Here is an 18,774-nt window from a genome sequence, read left to right as displayed (position 1 = left end):
CCCATGGAAAAACAGAGAAGGAATATGCAATTACACCATCTGTACTTCTTTAGGATCGGGGTGAGATTTTTATTATCCAACGGTCATTATAGTTCAATACATCTAGTGGGTTGAACTTCCAAGTCTATGGGCAGAGACAGAAAGAATAGAACCTCTTTAGAAAGAATAATTTTAATTAGGAGAGAATGGTGAAGCAAAGATGAAGATCAAAGATATTTTGGGATTTAAGAGTGGAGTTTTAGCATGACATTAATATAGGCATTCCAAAAGTTAGCTTTGCTTTCCCTTTAACTTCTAACGTCTTAAGAATCATTTGTAGATGCAAACAGATTCAATAAAGGAGAAAAAAAGAAACCACTTCACATATAGTATAACAAACTATACTGTAGAGAACTATAAATAATAAAATTATATTTTAATAGAATGTGCTGTGTAAACCTAGTCCCAGGTTAATTCAAGTGTGTTGTTTGTACTCATGAATATTTTGGAGTTATTTCAAGAAATTATATTCAGTGAATATCTTAGGGTGTTGTCAGAACAGCATTTTCACACTCAGGGAATTTTACTTCTTGCCAAATTTTTAGAGAAATGTCTTCATCCAGTAAACATTTTGTAACAGGAAACCATAATGTTTAGATATAAAATTCAACTTTTTATGGAATAATTTGCCTTTGAATTCATACTATGTCAGGGTAATGAAAGCATAACTTGGAAAAAGTAGCTTAACATTTGCTATTTTATAGTTAGTGAATATTTAACTCCACGTTTTGCAATCCAACCAGGCTTAACTCTGCTGGACGTGGAAGAGATCAGAAACATTTCTGAAATGAGCCAAGTCTTCAATGATAATCTTCAGCAGCTTTGCCTACCATTGACCCCCCAAAAATATCTCTAAATACCGGCATTCCCATATTTAGGAACAATATTAGTATCTTCATGGCAGAAACGACTTTTTTAATTCTCCTCCTCTACATCGATGAAGTCAACATGAAGGAATTTCCCCGAGATGTCTTTGAAAAATCCCCATAAAACTGGAAGAAAGAAGCACAGCCGAAGTTATCTTGATTTTTCTGCCCGGCATTGCTTCCTTACCATAGGTAGCACGAAACCTTGATTGTAATCGGTGTGCTCTCCGATCAAATTTACCCTTCCGGGCGCCGACACTGCAATTTTAGGGTCTTCCCCGCCATAAACCCTTTTGTACACTTTCCGAGCGGCTGCTAGTAACGTCCCCACTGGGTTGGAGTCTCTCCCTTTTTCCATGACCCCGATCCACTTTTGCAAATCGCAGGTTCCAGCGCTGAAACTACCGTCTCCGGAAAAAGAGGAGCGAAGAACTGCGCAGACGCGCGGCTGCATCCGCGTTCTGATCAAGGCATGCCTAGCTCTGGCGTCCAGCTCCTTGCTCCGCCAGCACAGCTCCTTCGTGTCCTGTAGGGGTCGCTGTGCAACTTCAATTCTTGCCTTTGCTTTCTTGGGTTTCTCTGCGCTGTTTATCCCCGCTCCAAAGTAGTGTGCTGGCATTTGGGGAGTGCAAATCTACACATACACACACGCAAAAGGCTTTGCTGTGGTTTGCGTAAGTAATGATTGGTTAGTTCTCAGTTAATGTTATTTGAAGGATGAAGCATAAACAAACAAAAATGCAAAGAAAACAAAACCCTCTTCTACCAATTACTAATTAACTAGCAAAAATACCTTGGAAAAGTTCAAGTTAACTACCTACCATAATAACCTGAGCAGAAAATGCTTTCAGAATTTGCAAAATCATTTGATGTATGCACACCGTTAAGTCAGTACTGTTCCTTACCAACCACATAAATGATCTTCTCCAGGATGATCTGTCCTCAAAATAGCATAGACCACCATTGTCATTGTGTCTATTCACCTTGCTGCTCTTTGCCCGCTTTCTTTTCAGCTTCCCGTCACAAGAGATTTTTCTAGGGAACTGAGTCTTCCTTTAATAGGTCCAAAATATAATTTGGTCCTAGTCATTTGTGCTTTTAATGTGAATTCTGGGCTGACTTGTTTTATGATCCATTTGTTTTTTTTGTCTATCCACGGTATACCAAATGTTTTCTCCAAAGTTCAACACTTTTTATATTCTAGTAGTACAAGTTCATGTGATTACTTTCTAAGATATCTTGGATGTTGACACTCCTAATATATAGAATTTCAGTATATTTCACCCATCTTTGTTTGATCTTTGGATCAGTTATTATCTATTTATTGGTGTTCTTTCCTATACCAATTTGAGGTTGGAACTTCCTTCTGAATTTGGGGAAGATTCTTCTTGTTTTTCCATGACAATTTCCCTCTTCCTTATCTTTTCAGATGTTGATACTATGTTCTAAAAGATTTATAAAATTATACAATGAAATATAGGGGAGTTAATAACAGCAAAAAAGAAAATAAAACACTCAGGAGAAGCAAGGTGCCATAACACTCCTATGCTAAATACCCATGTGCAGGGCTCAACTCTAAAATGCAATTGAAAAAAGAACATTTGTGAACAAGGAAGGAATCTGATTACACACAGGAGTAAGGCTGGATGTCTACTTAACCTCTGTAGAATAGTTATCGCTATGAAGAAAAACCTGCCAAACTTGGCAGGCAACTTATGCTGTGTACGTGGCAGTTAGCACTCATAGGGGTTAAAAATGGTTATTGGTGGCCTCCTTCCTGTAGTTCTCAAGCCATATTCCTTTCCAGAATTTGTGACTGATTGAAAACAAGCTGGCCTCAAAAGAGCTGCATTCAAAGACAAGGAAGGTATTTAACAAGCACATTAGCCACAAGCATCAAGATGATGTATTAATCATGATGTATTAATATCCTGTAAAATATTCAAGTGAAGTTTGATTTCTGTTGACCTCATGGACACATCTATGCAGGGTTGTTGGTTTTTTAAAAAAATAAGATTTACCCTTGCCATCTTCAAAGATGTTTCCTCCACTTCTTATTCTACTTTAATTTGAATGTACACTAATTGGCATACATTAAAATGAAATTTTGTTGCATACAGCTCTCAAAGGGTCTCCACCTCTAATATACACTTCATAAACATGACAATACAAAATAAATACAAAATTAAATAAATACAAAATAAATACAAAATTATGCATATACCCACATACTCTCCCCATTCTTAACAGGTCCTTAAAGGGGGCGTGCATCAGTGCACCAGTGTGCTTATAGTCCCTGTCTTACTGTCCCCATTTATCTGTATTTATTTCCTTTGTTCTTTTTTATGTTCATACTTTATCTTGTTATCTTATACATGCTTGACAAACAAATACAATAAATAAAATAAAATATTTTACATGACACGGAGAAACAACCAAGGCCAAGTAAGGCACTGGCTTAGCTGTCAAAGTTTTGGGGGAGAGCAGGGGTACCAATGCTGCTTTTCCTTCAGAATGATTCTAAAAAGTTAAATCTTGCATTTTGGCAGAAGGTGGCATTGTTCAATCCATGTGATTTAGGGGCAACTCCAGTCTCTTGAACTGACTCTGCTTACACAGCCTTAAATTTCCTGAGGGGTTTCCCATTCAAGGATTAACTTGATCCACGTTGGGTCTCGCTTTAGCTTTCGAAATGAGCCAACGTCGGTTAGTACATTTTGCCACTTGGCTGGGCTCTCAAGCTTTCGCTGCGTATAAAGGAGACTTCACTGAACAACAACCGAATCCTGGAGACCGGCGATGGGACAAAACATCAACGCCGGATCCAAGCGAAAGGGATGGGAGAAGAATTAATTATCCCGGAAAGTCTAACGACACCCATCATATCTGGGAGGAGGATACAAATTGAATTTTTGGAGCTTATTTTCACCTCTTTCCAAACCCCGGCAAATTCGACTGGGCCGGCCCGAAGACCGCTCCCCCCCCCCGTCTCGCTGGAAGAATGGTACCTTCCAGAGTTTTGCCTGCAGCCGGGTGTTTGGACGAAGAAAAGTCACTCTCGGACAGTTTCCATCGGGCGGAGGCGGGAACGGAGCCTGAATCCGGGACTCTTGGGCTGATCCGGAGTCTGGGGAAAGCAGAGCCGAGCAAAGCACACTAGGATGAGTGGGAAAGAGCCGCTCCTGGGCGCTCTGAAAGGTGAGAGAGAGAGAGGTTCGCGACGGGTAATGCGAGAGCATTGAAAACGAAGTGTTGGAGAACAGCCTTCCTTCGTAGCATTTGGGGCTTAAATGGAGCGTGGCTCTGATGGGTCATCCAGCTGTCACGGTGAAGAAATGCGCCGTAGAGATGGCAGGTCATGAAAGGAGTTGGTTCTGTGCGAGAAGATTGGTACCTCCCAACCGGACACGTGTTCTCCGCTCCCCACGTTCAAGTGATTACAGAACTCTCCTTTCCTTGTAGTAGTAGTTTAAGATTGGATTTCTAAGGTTCCAGTTTAAAAGTAGATGGAATCAGGAAAACCGATCACCAGAAGTCCAAGCAGAGTGTGCAGGATAAATGCTGGGGTTGGGACATTTTATAGTCAAATCCAGGGCTCTCTCTCTCACACACACACACATCCAGTAATGAAAACTTGATAAGATTATATTAGAGGGACAGGTGTCCCTCACACATGAGGATACATAGAAGAGACAATTTCATGTTTGCTACTACTTTGTTACTACTGTATGAAGATGCAGGGAAGATACATACCCACTTTTGAGTTTTGTCACCTCCAGAGTCCTGCTAGCTAAAAATATTTTTTAGTTCTCATATTGGGTTACTTCATTTAATGACCTGTCCATAGCTGTAGCCATTTTTGATGCACAAAGAAAAAGATGTGTGTGGAATAACTAATACCGGTAATTTCTTACTGTCTTTGTGTCACCCTTTATTTTTAATGTGCTATTTTCTGCTGGTTGTTGATAACCATCAGTAAGAAAATAGGGGATTGTGTTTTTGTCAAGCCACAAACATAGTTGTTTTTTTCCAGCCCAAATCTCATTTTTTATATTTAGATAATTACTGGCTAGCCCACAGAGGAAAAAAAATGCAAATACAGAAGTTGTCATTGCTCCTTTTCTGTAGAAAGAAAGGGAAAAAACCACAGTACAAAGATCTACCCAAATGTAAACCCTCTTATATGCTATAGGATTTCTTCCAAAGCAAAATATGTAGGATTGTAGCCTGTATGTGTGTGCAAAGTATTTTTTCCTAGAAGCACTATGTTTTACCATTTTATTTCTCGAATCACACTAGTATAAACTGGTTTGCATGATGTAACGCTGACTTTTTAAATGTCTGAAATTGTGAAATTAACAATTTAATTTATCAATATATTGTAAGAAATATATGCAACACTATCATGAAAAATACACCTTAATTTCTGTAGTGGCTGTCACTTGTATGAACAACTTGTATAATTATGTCTAGTTTTTGTCTCAAGACATAAAAACTTCATAGATTACAGATCTCCCCATATTACTATCTTTTGCAGTGACATATGAGGGATTTTTAAAATGATGACTTTGTTTATAAGTTTTTTCTTCCTCATTTAATGATTTGTCTTATGGGGTTCCTTATCCTTTTTCTTTAAGCTCTTCTTGCATGCCCCTACCTGAGTGGGATTTACTTCAGTAGACGTGTAGAGGATTTTATTGCAATTGTCTTTTTTTTTCTTTTTTCTTTTTTGCCTGCATTCACATAACACACTAACCCATGGTTTTGAACCATGGTTTACCTTTACAGTACTGAATGGCCTGACAACACAAACCATACACTTGTTATTTGGGGGACCTCTTGGACTAACAGCTCCTCTTTGAAAAGCATGTTTCATTTATGGCCAGTAGGACTTTTCTTCAGCTTCATGTTGTGCACCAGTAATGCCTTTTCCAGGACAGGGAAGCTTGCCTCTTGGTCACTCCTGCCCTGGTCATCTCTTGTTCGGTCACTTATACTCTGGACTATTGCAATGTGCTCTACATGAGGCTACCCTTGAAAAGTATCCGGAAATTTCAGCTGATACAAAAATGTGGCTGCATGAGCAATCTTGGGCACCAAAAATCAGTGCATGCGACACCTTTGCTGCGTGAAGCTGCATTGGGGTGACAGTTTGCTTCCAGATCCAATTCAAGGTGCTGATTATGACATTTAAAACTCTTCATGGCATGGGAGCAGATCACTTATGGAGCCATCTTAGCCCCATCACATCAATCCATCCCACCTGGTCAGGCAGGGAATTTATACGCTGCGGAGCTTGTCAGTTAAAGAATTCCAACTGGCAAGGTCCAGGAAGAATGCTTTCTCTGCTGTTGCCCACTGCCCTTCTCCTCCCCACTCCTTGAGGCAAGGCAGACCCCCCACTCCCCTGGTCTTTCAAAAGTATAAAGATCTGGCCCTGCCACCTCACTTAGGGCTCACAGAGGAGACACTGGGATGGTCTTCCCCACCCCCACTTTTATTTACCTTTTAATCTTAAAGTTTGCTCTCCTTGTCTCTATTTTTTTTTATTCAGCTATGTTTTCATATTTTATTTACATACCACCCAGAGCTCTAGCAGGGAGATGGGTAGTTTCTAAATTTGATGAATAAACATAACCACATAGGCATACAATACACTGCACTATAATCTAGCCCAGATAATTCTCAGTAAGTAGTATGTATGCCACTGGTGGGATTTAGAAATAATTTAGCTGGGCCTTAGGTGGACTTTACACCATTAAAATGTACAGGGAAGGATAAATGTAACAACAGTGCCTATAAGCATATAAATGAGTGTGATAGTGGATAAAGTGAACTTTTAATTTTAGTTATGATGGAGCCTAGTTATAATAGTTATGAGATATTTATTTATTTAATTTATATTGCCGCCTATTCGCCCATGGCGACTTGAGGTGGCTTACACAATGTAAAACGATATTTAAAACAGAAAATAAAAAACAATAAAAACTAACCAAAAGAATCAAATAAATTAGTAAAGTACAACAGAACAAAATTTGGGAAAACAAAAAACAAAACAAAAAAAATGCACATTTGGAGGAATCTGCCATTGGAATTAAAATTGGTGGTAGGAATATCAACATCCTCCAATATGCAGATGATATAACATTGCTCAATGGAAAGGAAGAAGAATCTGGATTGGCTTTGAGTCAAAGATGAAAGTGAAAAATTTGGACTGCACCATAACATCAAGAAAACAAAGATAATGACAATTGCAGAGAACACAGAGGTTAGAGTGCAGATTGACAATGAGACCATCGAAACAGTAAAGGAATTCATTTTCCTGGGCTCTAAACTCGACCAACATGATGACTGCAGCCCTGAGATCAGAAAGATATATAATATTTGAAAGAACTACAATGTCCACCATGAATAACGTCTAGAAGACTAAAGACATCAGGTTCCCAACCAAATGCAGACTAGTTAATGCAATAATTTTTCCAGTTCCTACTTATGGATGCAAAACTTGGGCTCTGAAAAAGGCAGATAGAAGAAGGGTGGGCACTTTTGAACTGCAGTGCTGGAGACATCTATTACACCTCCCATGAACTGCAAAAGTAACAAGCAAATCCTAGACTGAACCTCACGAAAAATATCACCTGAAGCCAAGATCACGAAACAAAGGCTGTCGTGTGAGTTGACTCACTCAAAAAATCAATCATGCTGGAAGTGATCTGTGGAAAAAGAAGAAGGAGCCACCCTAGTACCCTTTGACTGGACCCTATAAAGCATGACAGCAGGATGACCATGGTGGATCTGAAGGAGGCAGCGTGAGGCAGAGGAGCGTGGAGAGTGCTCATCCACAGAGTTGCTGAGGATCTGACATGACTGAATGGCTGATAATGATAATGGAGCCTATGGTTTTTAATCATTGTTTCTTGCAATCTTGTCAGAATTACTCATACAGTGAATCCATGTTATCCCAGCATTTTACATAAAGCCAGATATTGCAGACTATTCCTGCAAATTCATTTCATATAAGAAACTGAATACTAAGCAGTTGGGATTATATTAATGAGCTTCCATTTTATAATCAGCACACTTTCTTGTGCCGTCTTAAGCTATTTATCCCTGGGTGTTCCTTGCAGGGTTGTTCTGAAGATCCCTGGACTGTAGAAATCAGAATGATCATTAGATAGCAGCAACGAATTAGTCTTCTGTATTTCTCTGCTACCATCTAGTAATGACCCAGACTTTGACAGCCCAGATACAATAACTCTGTGTAATCACATGTACCACAATGTACCATGTTGAACATTTTGGAAAAAGGTGAGATAATTATTATATGATAAATATGCAAATAAGTACAGTTGTCATCTTTATAGAACAGAAAAAGACACAGGATCTGTTATACAGTACTGTTATTCCATATAATAAACAAAAATGTGGAAGGAAATTTCTTTCCCAAGATGGTCAATGGGCTTGATGGGTGGAACATGCATTCAAGGACAGTCAATATTTGCCCAACCAAGCCCATAGTCGATGACTTTTTACACAAATTCTTATTTATATTAAATATTTCTTTCCTGCTTTTATTGGCCCAAAGTAGCAAAAGCATTTACAAACACAGTGAATATTATAAATTAGCCTTTGTGTGCAAATCAATTAAAAGGGGAGACAGCCACCTTTAGAACATTTCCAGTGGAGGTACTAGTTACTAATTAAAATTAAAGCAGAAAGAGAGAAGGAAGTTAAATTATATGCCTACTTCCTCAGAAAAATTGAGCCTTACTGAGTATAATGAGAATTGCATCTAAGTAGGTGTGCCCAGCACAATTTAAATAAATAAATCACTTGATTTAATCTGTTTAATCTGCTTTAATCTATTGATTTCCTATGTGTCTCAGCCAACAATTAATGTTTTGCAACTGGAAACTCCAAATTATTTCTTTCAGATAAACATATGATTGCTTGATTTGCTATATGTTGTAATTTATTTCAAACTTACTTGTCCTCGTTTGCTATGCCTAAATTGCTGGTGGAAACAGCATGACATTTCTGTACCATATCATCTATAAAATTGCCTAAACTTTCAGTCAGGTTTAAGAGATCTCTTTTTATTCCCAGTGTTAAGAGCAGGAGTGGGATTCAGATTTCTTAACAACCGGTTCTGTGGGCGTGGCCTAATTTGTGGTTGTGGCTTGGTGGTCATGTGACTGGCTGGGCACGGCTTGCTGATTGGGCCTGGCTTGGTCATGTGACTTGTATGGGTGTGGCTTGTATGTAAATATTGTAAATATTTATGTAAATATTGAATTTTTTATTTTAAAAAAGAAACTTTTACTCAAAATCAGGCAAAGCAGGCAGGCAGATTGAGTTGCTCCCAGAATCACAGATTCACTCAGAGATCTATCTTTCTGCAAACTGCTACCTGAGTCTGCACCAAAAAATAGAAGCTAGGAAGGTTCAGCTCTGCTTTTAGATTAGCTAGAAAGCAAGAAATCCAATGATTTCTTGCTTTCTAGCTAATCTAAATCTCCCGACACAGCTGATAGTCAGAACAGCTGATGGTTGGGGGGGAAGGAAAAATAGCAACTTACCAAAAATGAGGCAAAGGCACAAGGCAGGCAAGTTGGATGCCAGGTAAGGAGTGACTGGGCGGGGAGGGGAGGGGCCAGCCAATGGTGCAATTTGCTGGTTCTCCAAACTACAGAATTGTAACAACCAATTCTATAGAACCAGTGCGACCAGGTAGAATCCCACCCCTGGTTAAGAGTTCAGTGAAGCCATTACACTGAAGCGAAAGAATGGGTTTTAAATAATTAAAATAATGTATTAACATTTTTACTGTATGAAATGAGAAAAAAGGTTTGTCCCAAAAATCAGTATGTACAGTATTGTATTTCAAAAAAGGATTTTGCCCAGAGTTATTTTAACTTCTGTTATTGCAGCCTACATTTGAAATTGCATTTGAAACTGCTCATGCAAGTCAGTCTGTATTTGGTATTGTTCATGCTAGTCAGACTCCATACTGAGACAAATATTTTTAGATCTATTCTTTTCCATTTGAAATTCAGTTTATACATTCTATTTTCTTGCAGTGTGCATTCTCAACTTTCAGGAAAGCAATAGTCCTTACACAGATACCTGTCCACATTTACAATCCTTTTGTGAGATCCTGGAAATGATTCTTCGGAAAGGATTAAAACGTGAGTACCTCTTTTTGCTCCATAGCTTAATATTGAGAAATATACTTGAGACGTTTGTTGGTTTTGAAGGCATGACTTACAGAAAGTCATGCCAATGAGACAAGATTAGTCTTAAAATGGAAAAGGAAAACATGGATCCAAAAATATTTGCCTCAGTATGAAGTCTGCAACACCAAATTATTTTGTATTGGACTTTAACAACCACTGGCTACGCACATGGTTTTTTTACATTCTACTAATGGATTAGAAAGAGTGTAAGGTAATGAATTAGAAAGGATATAAGAAGTCATCCTTTGGACCAAGGGTCTCCAAATTTGGTAACTTTAAAACTTGTGGGCTTCAAATACCAGAATTCCTCAGCCAGCCAAAATTCAAATGAGGATTTTTTGTATGTACAGTATGTTACAGATTTAATCTATGTATTATAGATTCAATATTTTTCAGGATTCAGACCACAACAGTTCTGTAAAATATAGAGAGTTTGCTAAGCATATATGGCACCATTAGGAAACTCTTGCATCAAGGTAAGTTGCATGTAACATTTATAAAGTTCATGTCTTGCAGGTTTCAACAATATATAAATGTGGGTGGTCAAATGGTAATTTGTGCAAAAGACCCTCAAAATTGTTTTTAAATAATAAACACTTCTTTGCAATTGGGGAAGACACAAAACATTGATGTCTGCACAAAATACACCAGGTCATTCTCTGCAACAGCACTCAGAATCTAAGATAGCATCTAATTGTAGGTCTGCTAAAATAACTATCAGGGGTGGGATTCTACCGGTTCTGTCCTGTTCTATAGAACCCCTTGTTAACTTTCTAAGCAGTTCATTGGAGAACCGGTAGTTAGAAGCAATCTCCTTTTGTTTTTTTTCCACCCTTATTACATTCTTGCCAGTACGCCTAGACTTCCTGTCTTTGGAGCTTCTGGGGCTTGACTTTCTTAAAGGGGAAGGGTTGTTTTAAGATTTTTACACTGCTGTTGGGAGGAAATACTTCCCTGGACAATCAGCACTTTGAAGAAATAATTGAATAATGAAGCAAAGCTTTTAGTGATAGGGAACCAAGATGAGTGACATTCAGCAAGGCTTCTTGGCTAGCTAGAAAGATTGACATTCAAACGTGAGTTTACATATCCTTTCTGAGTTTTGGTCAAAAAATGGTTTTTGATGAAGACTAATTCTGTGCTTGGTGATGTTTAATCCTGTGGTTATTTATGGGATAATTTTCCCTATTCAGCTTCAACAAGCAACAGCTACTGTTGTGATTTAATTATTTGTATTGTGTTTGATTTTTTTCCTGCCTCATGGTTTCTTTTTCTATCTGGGGAGGGGGTCTTCCTTCACTGCTTTAGTACTATCTGGCACTGTCCTTTTGGGGGTATACTTCCAAGAGGCAGGATGCAAGCTTGCCAATGATTTTTTTTAACTGCCTTTCTGGAGGGCATGTGACGTTTCCTTAAATCTGCAGGATTTCCTTAGGATATCTTGTGAAGTGAGTGAGACCAGCTGGTATCTTTAAGTGATTGCTTTTCCTGGGTGTGCTTTTTCTGGAGAGCTTAAATAACCTCTCTGCTAAAGGATTTCACTTTACGAGCAAGAGATGGCTGCTTGATAGTTATCACTGCATTTTAATTATTTTTATTCCTCAAGGTGCTCTGGCACCCTGCCTGATTTGTAACTCTGGCTTGTAGGTATTTTTAATCTAATGATTGGCACTTAGGGCAGCTTTTTGCAAGCAAAGAAGCTTTTTGTATTTTTGTACAGGTAATCCTTGACTTACAACAGTTCATTTAGTGACCATTCAAAGTTACAATGGCACTGAAAAAAGTGACTTATGACCATTTTTCACACTTATGACCGTTGCAGCATCCCCACTGTCATGAGAGGCCAGGAGAGGAGAAGCACCCCCTTGACATGAGTGATGTTGAGTTGGCCACGCCCACCAAGTCACATGACCACCAAGCCACACCCACCAACTAAGCCACGCCCACAGAACTGGTTGTTAAAAAAACTGAATCCCACCCCTGATAACTATCTCTTTATCAGATGATAAAAAGTTGTACTGCTGGTGTTTAGCTAAGGGATATGGTCATCTCCCAGTCTTACCCTTCTTGCTAAAGGATGGCCTTTTGTCCTCTTCAGAGCCAGTTCTGGGGTTCAAGAGGAAGGACTATTGGCACTGGCTAGAGCAGCTTCCGCAGCAGGAGACCCAGCACAGGTAGGTGGCCTCTTGGAGCCTTTTACGATGCTGTAAAAAGGAACTCAGAATATTGGGTTTTGTTCTTTCCCTGTGGCAATTTTAACTCAAAGTTCCCAGACTTGATTTCTTTCTATTGTTCACATCCAATGCAGTTTCCTGTCTGCTGGAGGAGTTGTAGTCCCATATTGGAAGAGTACCGTTAGGAAATAGCAAGTCAGAGATGCTCTAATTTAATACCTCTCATGCTTATTACAAGGTTTCATGGACACTGTACCCATAACTGCTTTTGAATTAGGCATGGAGAAATTGTGGTTTTTGTTATTTTATATGTTTCGACATAATTTTAATGAACAGTGGGGTGAAACGTTTTCTTTTGATGAGGAATTCCCAGCTGCTAAAATGCTCTGACTTGTATCAGGGAAAGAATTCATGGAAGGCACATACAAGTAATCCTCATTCAGTGACCACTTGTTCAGCGACCATTCGAATAAGGGGACTTACAACTATTCCTCGTAGTGCAGAATCTCTACAGTCACATGATCTCAAATTGGGTGCTTGGTAACGGCTTGTAGTTATGACAGTTGCGGCATCCCACCCTCACATGATCACCATTTGCAATCTTCTCTGCTGGCTTCTGACAAGCAAAGTCAATGGAGAAGCTGGCAGGAGGTCACAAATGCCAATCATGTGATCACGGGACGCTGCAACTGTGCAGGATTTGCCTAATGATGGCAGTTGGAATTGTTGCAACTGCCACTGTAAGTAGACATGGTCATGTGATGTCATGTTTTACGGCAGCATCACACAGCAGTGAAGTTGCTGATCTCAGTTGCCGTCATTAAGTGAGGACTGCCTGTATTATTTTGTACCCATTCTAACAACATTGAAACAACATTTTAAAATACTCAGTAGCAGAGACCGTGTTAACAAGAACTTTTCCACTTGTAGTAAGACCCTTCTGTCCATGATGGTTGAGAAAACGAGTTCTTGTGAGAAGGTGCTGACCGCCCAAGGAAGAGGGCGGTACTTCCTGCGTCTGGCTTTGAATGGGAAGTTATTAGCAGTTGCTGTTCAGCAGCTCATCAGAACTCCCAGGCTGCTTGAGGTGATTAAATAATCCAGAGGAATTCAGAAGATAATTTGAATAACGACCACATTTTGATTTGTGTCTTTGTCTCTTTGCTTGAGGCCTGAGCTTGAACACTACTTAAAGGTAAAATCTTTAATTTATGAATGCAAATGGAACTACAATTTCTGTTGTAGGGCGATGCCATTGTAATACAAGCCATCACATGACTGGATCCAATGTTGGAATCTATGATTCTGATGCTGAAATTTTTATCTCCTATAATTAGTATGATTTGGGGGTTGGGTGTCGACAAGGTTTTGAAAAGTGTACTTATGTGGTTGGAGAATAGATTTGTGTCATTGTAACATTGATTGCCTTGGACTTCAACAATACAAAGTCAGGGGTTGAACTGGAAGACCTCCACACTTTCTTCTAGCCTTATGATTCCAACTGGGATAAGTCTATCATTTTAGCGTTGCATCTGAATACTGAATTTGACTTGCTTTTCTTAATGATAATAACAACTACAGTATTTTGCCTATGCTTTTCTTTTGTCTACAAAGATCTGGCGCTTCCTGGATACGAAATGACCCATTCCAGTTCATTTCAGTGTGTTGAATTACAAAATGTCAATGTTTCATTTTGACATTTCTGCTGTGCTAACATCCATTTTGTTTTGCTTTATGTTCTGCCATTCCATATACCCGCGATGGCGAACCTATGGCACACATGCCGGAAATGGCATGCACAGCCATCTCTCCGGGCACGCCAGCCATTGCCCGTTGCTGTCCTGGGTTCTGGCACATGCAGGCGCCGGCCAGATGGTCTTTGCCACGTGCATGCACGCCAGAAACCGGAACACCAGGTGGCGCACCGGGGAGCTGCTCTTCCGATTTCCGGTGCTGCCGTTTCAGCACTTGGTGCCGACAACAATACCATATACAAATGGTGTAGATATCTTTGCATCAGTGATCTTTGCTTTTCCTCCGACGCACAGCTGCAGTCAGACATTATTTAATCTAATTATATCAAAGGACCAGTACTCCTTGTCCTCTGCATTTCTCTGGTAGCCTACTGGATAGCTTCTTAACTGGAAGCTCATGTTGCAATATTGTGCTGACATTGTTCTGACTGGAAATGTCAGTCATTGGTGTGTTTTTTTTCTTAGCAGAAAAATAAAGTGGGTTACTATTTTTATGTCCTGTGAAGACAGTTTTTCAATACTTTACACTTAATGTGCCAGGTTTCAAATTTATGCTTCTTTCTTGATTTTCACTTATTACCTCTTATTATAAAACATGTTTCATATTTAAACATGTCTATCAAAATAAATTATTTTAGTATTGCATGTTTGTTTTTATAATCTGATTTCAGTGTTATGATCCAATAGCATCCATCCTGAGCAATGAAGAATTTTCAGGTAAGATTCTGCTCTATGATTATACTACCCTCTCAAGATGCCTCCTTGCATACATCATTGTACTGTATGACATTTTTGGGCAGTAACTGAGGGAGTGAATTTTAGCCAAAGTAAAACAGTGGACCATCCTTTAAAGCTAAAGGCAGCATTACCATTTTTCAAGAGTAAAGAGGACATAATGTGAAAGCCCCAACTCATATATTTTGGTAAAAATGGCCTTTCATGGATGTCTTTTTGTTTTGTTTTGTTTTTTGTGTTAAGCACATTTTCAGGTTTACACTGTAGTTTTCATCTCCTTCCACCTACTTCAACTTGGCAAGAAGTTGTGCCATTAATTTCCAACAATCCTAGCCAAGAATGGGTTGTGAAAGGCCAAGAAGTTGTATTTAACAGGGGAAAAAAGAGGAAAAGAAGACGAATAAATGAGAAAAAAACAATCAGAGGAATTTGTATACCTGGCAAAATGCATAATAAAGATTAATAAAGCAAATTGACAAAATTTATGATAGATAAATGCTGGTTGAAAAGTGGAGGGCTGTATGAGTTCTACTGTGAGAAACATGTGAAAAAACAAAAAATGTTTATTTCTGCCTGATTTTTATATTCAAGTGAAAGTTGGCTAAGTTGGGAGAAACAGAAATGAAGAGAGGTAACTTAAAAACCGTGTGGTAAAACAAGGGTTGGTCATGAATGAATAGGTGCTAAAATATTGTGACAGAGAGTACAAAAATAAAGCGACTAATAACAAGTATGTTGAGGTGACTTGGTAATACAGCCACACAGATTTGCTCCTGATAACAAGATAATAGGAGCCGTAGTAGTGCAGTGGTTAGAATGAAGCATTGAAGGCTAATTCACTGTTCACTGCCAGGTGTCCGATTCTGACTGGCTCAAGGTTGACTCAGCCTTCCATCCTTCTGAAATCGGTAAAATAAGAACCCAGATTTTGGGGAGCAATATGCTGACTCTGTAAACCGCTTAGAGAGGGTTGTAAAACACTATGAAGCGGTATATAAGTAAATGCTTTTGCTCTTGCTATAAATTTTATAAATAAATGAATGATTGGACTATTTAAAATATTGAAAGGATTGAAAGGAAAGGAAAGGAAAAGCAGAAATTGTTATTGGAAGGAACTGAGAAGTTCCTCGGAAAGAAAAGGGTCAAAATTATAAACATCAATGTTAGTGTATGAAAAGGTGTATCGCTGTGGCACAAATAAGAATAGAAATATAGAGAGAGAGAAGAATAGTGAATGATGCTGATAAAAAGTAGATGTAGCTTTATTTCCTTTTCTTATTCTCATGCCTTGATTTCCTTGGCTTAACTCTAGTTTACACCTTTCAGCAGTTTGTGTGAAGGCACTTATCCTGAAAGTGGATAGCATTATGGGTATGACAATATGTTTCCGCTTCCTCACTTTAGGTTTCGGATCTGAGATTAAACTAAATTTTGCTAGTTTGTAATCCTGCCTGTGTTTGATATTTCCTCAAATGTTATCTGAATCTCATTGCAACAAAACCTACATTTGTTGTGTCCCCATAAACATTTCTGTGACATTCTAATAAATTACTACAGTACTGATCAGGGATTGGATAAAGACCTAATATACATATATATATATATATATTGCTTTCCAGAGCCTTTCTTTTCCATGATGTTGGTGGTTACAGAAATGAATTTCTCCTTAGATTTGCAGGTACAGTAGTTGACAGCTTTGGATCATGTTGTTTTTTTTTAAATCCTTCTTATGATGGGTTTGTTGATATTCTTGCTGTTTTTCAGCCTTTCTGTTTAATGTTATAGATTGTTGAATTTCTGTTTGCAGAATTCCAGTTTCTTGGATGAAAGCTGGCAACTTCCAGTAAGAGATATTTAAATTTTCTTTCTTTGATGCCATAATTAATTATGTTCTTCTGTCCTGATTTATAACTCGCAATATTCTGCTGTTGTCTTTTTTACTGATTGTGTGAACCTTAACATTTTCATGACTGGAAAACCAAACTGGCATTTCATCTTTGGGGCTGGAATTTAATTTTTATACTATCTTACACAGAACTGGTGACAGGGACATGGAACTCTTAGAAATCTGCATTTGGGCATGCTTTTGAATTTGATAATGAGCTTTTAATGTGCTTTCTAATCATGCATGCAACCTCAGTTACAAAAAAAAAAAACCATGTCTGTGAAATTTGAGCCTCAAGTTCAAATAATATTGTTTCCATTATCTATGTTTTCGTTGAAATTTTAAGCATTTGTCTTTTCAATTGTATCTAAGGGTTTCGAGCTCTGATTTTTACTGGATCATGGAAATAGGCTGTCGGTTTGATAATTGTTCTTAAATTGTATCTGTTATAAACATGTTTATACTCTTTTGTGGAGAGAAAAGATACTATGGTAAGACCAAAATAGTTTCATGCTATCAAATTGAGCCTTAGCCTAAACCGTACTTGATTTACTGCATTTGCATAATTATAATTTCTTTACAACTCCTATAGCATGACTAATTGTGAGAGGTGCTGGGAGCATCATATAGAAATGCTATGATTGGTTCCTCCTCTTAGCTCTCAAGATCAAGGATAATTTAATTCAAGTTGTGATGAAACTGAATCTGTCTTAGAATTCTACTTTCCCTACAATTAATGATTTTGTTTCACCCTATAACTGCAATTCTGTTTTTTCCTTTGTGAATAAATTGAGATTTCAAGGTTTCAGGGATCTTCATAAAGTCCCTTTCAAGTGCTTATGTTCATGGAAACATGCATATATTTTCCCCATATTAGTAAACATGATAGGTATACAAATCATTGATTTATTGTAGTCTTCACCATTTATATATAACTTGAAACTCTTGATTCATTTTTTTTTCCTATTAAATACAGTTATCTCCATTACTTTAGTTACATTAGTATTACATTAATTTTGGAATCTTTATAGCTTGTGCATATACAGCTTTATTTATTTATTTATTTTGCATATCATTCAGGTTCTTAACTAACGGTATGTCATCTTAGGCATGAAAAGTGCATATCCCAATCAGCACACCTCTGATATCACTGTTCTGTGTATCTTATATCTAAATACAGTAAGCAGCAAAGGAAATATCACATGCTCTTATATTACCACTTTCTCAATGTTAGACTTTTTGCTAAGTATTCCATTTATCTTTGTGCATGTGTTATTTACTAGTGTACAACTGTTATCGTGCTCAACAACTGTCAACTTAATGTAGAACATTTCAAATTAAAGGTTATTATTTTATTGTACAGTTTCTCAAAAGTAAATGTACAATAAACCTAATTTCTTACATTCATACATTTCTTTTACTAAAGATTCTTCTATGTACCCATGTTTGGCACACTATACTTCCCAAACTTTATTCATTGTCATCTTATGAAAAAATAAACTCACCACCCAGGGTGAGTTGACATTTATCTTTATCTCCTGACATCCAGAGCTTAACTGGGCTTTTTTCATCACATTTTTATATTATTTTATAATGTTACTTATAAAATGCCCAGAGTCACTGAGGTGAGATAGGCAGGTACAAATCAGATAGACAGACAGACAGACTTTCCACCTTCATATTTCATCTCATCTAATGGAAGCTATGTAAGAGTGGTTGTATTTAGAGGCCCTAATGGAAGCAAAATGTCCCATTTTGTCAATGGTGGTTAGCTTGATGAAGAAGAATTCCTTCAAATGTGCTAGAAGTTCTACTGATAAATCGTGCTTTCCAGGTATGCCAGACTTACGAAACTGTCCCTTGCCGGGAATTGGGAATGGTGCTGAGGTAAGATATTTGACCCTTTCATATATGGCTTTTTGATCCTTGGTTTTAGCAACCATTAAGATCCAATCAATAAAACTTTTGCTGGATTCTTAGATCATGCCAAACTATGGTTTTTAATTGTGGTTTATTGAAGAAACCACAGTATCTGGGTTCACATACAACAATACATCATAATAAACTATTAAATCTGACTGTTAT

The 18,774-nt window shown here is 38.0% G+C and overlaps 2 protein-coding genes across 5 annotated transcripts in view; one reads left to right on the top strand and one right to left on the bottom strand.

Moving 5' to 3' along the window:
* The window catches only part of GALK1 (galactokinase 1), a 16,529-nt gene extending 12,246 nt beyond the window's left edge, over positions 1 to 4,283 (bottom strand). The window contains exons 1-2 of one of the 2 annotated variants that reach the window (XM_026667481.2): positions 3,914 to 4,283; positions 1,093 to 2,350 (exon numbers count right to left, since the gene is read on the bottom strand). In XM_026667481.2, the coding sequence (XP_026523266.1) occupies positions 1,093 to 1,524 (432 nt within the window). In that variant the 5' untranslated portion in view covers positions 1,525 to 2,350; positions 3,914 to 4,283. The remainder of the gene's footprint in view (positions 1 to 1,092; positions 2,351 to 3,913) is intronic. The other variant, XM_026667483.2, reaches the window with a different exon arrangement.
* The window catches only part of LOC113412080 (uncharacterized), a 27,763-nt gene continuing 12,947 nt past the window's right edge, over positions 3,959 to 18,774 (top strand). For 2 of the 3 annotated variants that reach the window (XM_026667484.2, XM_087955803.1), the window contains exons 1-8: positions 3,965 to 4,103; positions 9,986 to 10,093; positions 12,240 to 12,315; positions 13,246 to 13,402; positions 14,741 to 14,786; positions 16,424 to 16,482; positions 16,612 to 16,647; positions 18,524 to 18,576. In XM_026667484.2, the coding sequence (XP_026523269.2) occupies positions 4,067 to 4,103; positions 9,986 to 10,093; positions 12,240 to 12,315; positions 13,246 to 13,402; positions 14,741 to 14,786; positions 16,424 to 16,482; positions 16,612 to 16,647; positions 18,524 to 18,576 (572 nt within the window). In that variant the 5' untranslated portion in view covers positions 3,965 to 4,066. Of the gene's footprint in view, positions 4,104 to 9,985; positions 10,094 to 12,239; positions 12,316 to 13,245; positions 13,403 to 14,740; positions 14,787 to 16,423; positions 16,483 to 16,611; positions 16,648 to 18,523; positions 18,577 to 18,774 lie in introns of all 3 variants that reach the window. The other variant, XM_026667485.2, reaches the window with a different exon arrangement.

This window comes from Notechis scutatus, chromosome 2, assembly GCF_049901735.1.
Source record: "Notechis scutatus isolate UNSWTSFEM ecotype Mainland chromosome 2, rNotScu1.2, whole genome shotgun sequence".
Classification (NCBI taxonomy): domain Eukaryota; kingdom Metazoa; phylum Chordata; class Lepidosauria; order Squamata; family Elapidae; genus Notechis; species Notechis scutatus.
The sequence above is the reverse complement of the archived record's forward strand: the minus strand, read 5'-3'. Positions and strand labels throughout refer to the sequence as shown.